Source organism: Cotesia glomerata, unplaced genomic scaffold (genome assembly GCF_020080835.1).
Source record: "Cotesia glomerata isolate CgM1 unplaced genomic scaffold, MPM_Cglom_v2.3 scaffold_1504, whole genome shotgun sequence".
Taxonomy (NCBI): domain Eukaryota; kingdom Metazoa; phylum Arthropoda; class Insecta; order Hymenoptera; family Braconidae; genus Cotesia; species Cotesia glomerata.
The window spans coordinates 1-2,792 of NW_025401892.1; the positions used below are offsets into that span (position 1 = coordinate 1).

Genomic DNA, 2,792 nt, shown 5'->3' on the forward strand with positions numbered 1-2,792 from the left:
GATCTCTACTATTGTACGGACATGCATAAAATTCCACTTAGAACTTATTTAAATAATGAATAAAATGTTTATTAATATTAAATTAACTTATTTTTGCTTAGTTTTTCTATCTAAAAATATAAAAAATTTTAAATTTTGTTTATATTTTTCCAATTTTCACATTAAATATTATGTCTCCTCAGTCGCAGAGTGTTCTGATTCGTTTCCGGTAGCATCTAAGATATTTCGATCACTTTCTCCATCACTTTCCGCAAACTCCGGCTTCTCAGCATCTTCGATGTCAGATTCTTCTTGATCTTCCTTTTCTCTTAAATCATCAGCTTCTTCATCGCTTGATTGTGAAACTTCTATACCATCATCCTCCAGTTCTTCTTCAAGTTGGTCGTAATCAAACTCTTCGTTTTTTACTTAATAAAAATTATGTAAAATATATACATGTTGCCCGTAATTTTTAAAAACAAATTGTAATAATGTAATTTTACTGGAAATTTAATTCGAATTTTAGTTTTAAAAAAAATTAATATTTACAAAATTAAGATTTAAAAACAAAATAAATTTAATTACAAAATTTTTTTAAATATATTAAATGTCTAATTTCTCTTAAAATTTTAAATTAAATAAATAAAAATTATTTGTTAAGTTTAATTTTTTTTAAAAATTAACATTAATTATAATACATCATTGAAATTTAAGAAAATTAATATTATTGTATCTTTTGTTTGAAGAATAATTAAAAATTTTTCATATTTAAAATTCTCGAATTAAAAAAATTTTAATTTTTAATCTTATTAATATAAAATTATTATTTGAAATAATAATTGAAATAAAAATAGAACTGTAAGTTAATCAATTTTAAAAATATAAACTTATTTAGAAATAAATTTAATTTACTTTTAATTTGAAATTAATTTTTATTCTATAAAATTTACCAATTAAAAAATAATTCAAAGGTTAAACATTGAATTAAATTTATAAATGAAAATATTTAAATTATTTTATAATTTAAAAATAAAATTACTTTTGATTAAAAATATAAAAGTAACAATTAGATATTCTTAAGGAAAAAAAAATGCTATTTTAATTGTCTGCAGTAAAAGATATAAACTTACCGGATTTTTTAAGAATAACCGTTGATTAACAATATTTAAAGTGTCGTCCTCTTTTTGTTCCTTTGGCTTTGATGTTGTTGTACTGAGTAATTCGTCACCAGAAGGTTCAGACCACAAATTAGCGGGTGGATTTCTTCTCCTTACTGATTCCGTCAGTTCATCTAATTCTTTTTCTGAGTCTAAAGTGAAATATTAACATTTTTATAACTAACTAGCAACAATTTACAATAACCTATTAAATCGCAATGAATTAAATTTTGCATTTTTAAAATTGATTATTTTTTTTATTTAAATATGTGATATCAGATTACAACATCTAATTGAAATATACTTACTTCGGACTGAAATAACCAAAGCTTTCAAATACACATCACCATCCTTTGCAAAACATATTTTAGTTGGACAATCAGGTTTATATTTTTTTAGTTCATCAACTGGTACTATTTTAAACTTTCCACTTAATGTAAATCTAATTTGGGCATACATGAGATGTAATGTCGAATCATAAACTTACTTTAATAAAAAAAGACTGTCAATTTATATAAATATGATGTAGTCAGCGCGAGATCGTACACTAAAATGAACATAGACAAAAGGACACGAGAGTCCGCAAAGATAGAAAACGCGGTAATCACTGTGATTGGCTGTTTTCTTCGGCACGCGTCGACTGATTCTTTTGTCAGGCACAAGTGTATTAGAGGAAGAGAGAGAAAGAGAGAGTATCTGGAAAACGATGGACTGAGGCGTATGTGTGCGTGTGCGCTAACCCTTTAGACTCACGTTCTTTTTAGTGTCTCACTTGCACTGCAGCGACATCCTATAGTTGAATATTGTTGCGTGAGTAAAATTCTTACAACGCGAGTACTGAAGGGTTAAGTATGTAGCGAGGTCTATATACAGCTAAGGATCAGAGTCAATTCTTACACACACTGACGTATAGTTAATGTTAATATGAAAATGATTGCACCTGATGTTGTTAATCACTATATTATAAATAGCAATAATAGTGATAATAGATAAATAAATAGAAAATGCTTATGTAAACCTCAAAATTTATAAAAACTCATAAACAGCTATATTTCAATACATTCAGGATAAATCTCTTATAGAATCTTGTATGCCTGGAAATTTTGCGCTATAAAGTATCATAAAGTTACAAAGTATTGTTATAAAATCATTTATCAGTACTCAAAGTTAATCTGTTCAACAAATTTCTCATAAATGACCATAATTTGCTGTTATGTTTTATCGGTAATTTTCTACTAGAAAATTTCTCTAAAAACCACATAAATTTTTTATAAGAAATCGATGTGTTTGTGGCACTGAAATTACTCGTTGAATATCATAAAACTTTTACGTTTAATATATTTAAGTGATTTCTCATAGAATCTTATGGGTAAAGCTTATTGTTTTATGAGGAATTCAATTTTCAGAAATTCTCATTGAACATCATATAATTTGAGAATTTCGCACAAAAAAGTTTTTTATTAAGTTTTAAGAGTTTTTGATTTAATGAGGATTTCCCTCATAAATTCGTATATAAATTTAATTTTTGAATCCTCGTAAAGACTTATAGAAAATATAACACTTAAGAATCTTATACAAAAAACTTGTAGTTTTCCTCATAGAATCTTATAACATAAAATTTCTTGTTCATCCTTTAAAAATTATACTAGAAAATTC

The 2,792-nt window shown here is 25.3% G+C and overlaps 1 protein-coding gene across 2 annotated transcripts; it reads right to left on the minus strand.

Annotated features, from left to right (window-relative positions):
* Window positions 1-10: 10 nt before the first annotated feature.
* LOC123273881 lies at window positions 11-1,957 on the minus strand. Of its 2 annotated transcripts, none has more exons than XM_044741360.1 (3): window positions 1,445-1,957; window positions 1,110-1,288; window positions 11-371 (listed from the first exon to the last, which is right to left on the minus strand). In XM_044741360.1, the coding sequence occupies exons 1-3, from the start codon at window positions 1,593-1,595 to the stop codon at window positions 348-350; spliced, it is 354 nt and encodes a 117-aa protein (XP_044597295.1). In that variant the 5' UTR covers window positions 1,596-1,957; the 3' UTR covers window positions 11-347. The 2 variants fall into 2 exon arrangements, with proteins under 2 accessions (XP_044597295.1, XP_044597296.1); XM_044741361.1 differs by having other exon boundaries at window positions 11-407; window positions 1,445-1,946.
* Between the last annotated feature and the right edge of the window lie 835 nt (window positions 1,958-2,792).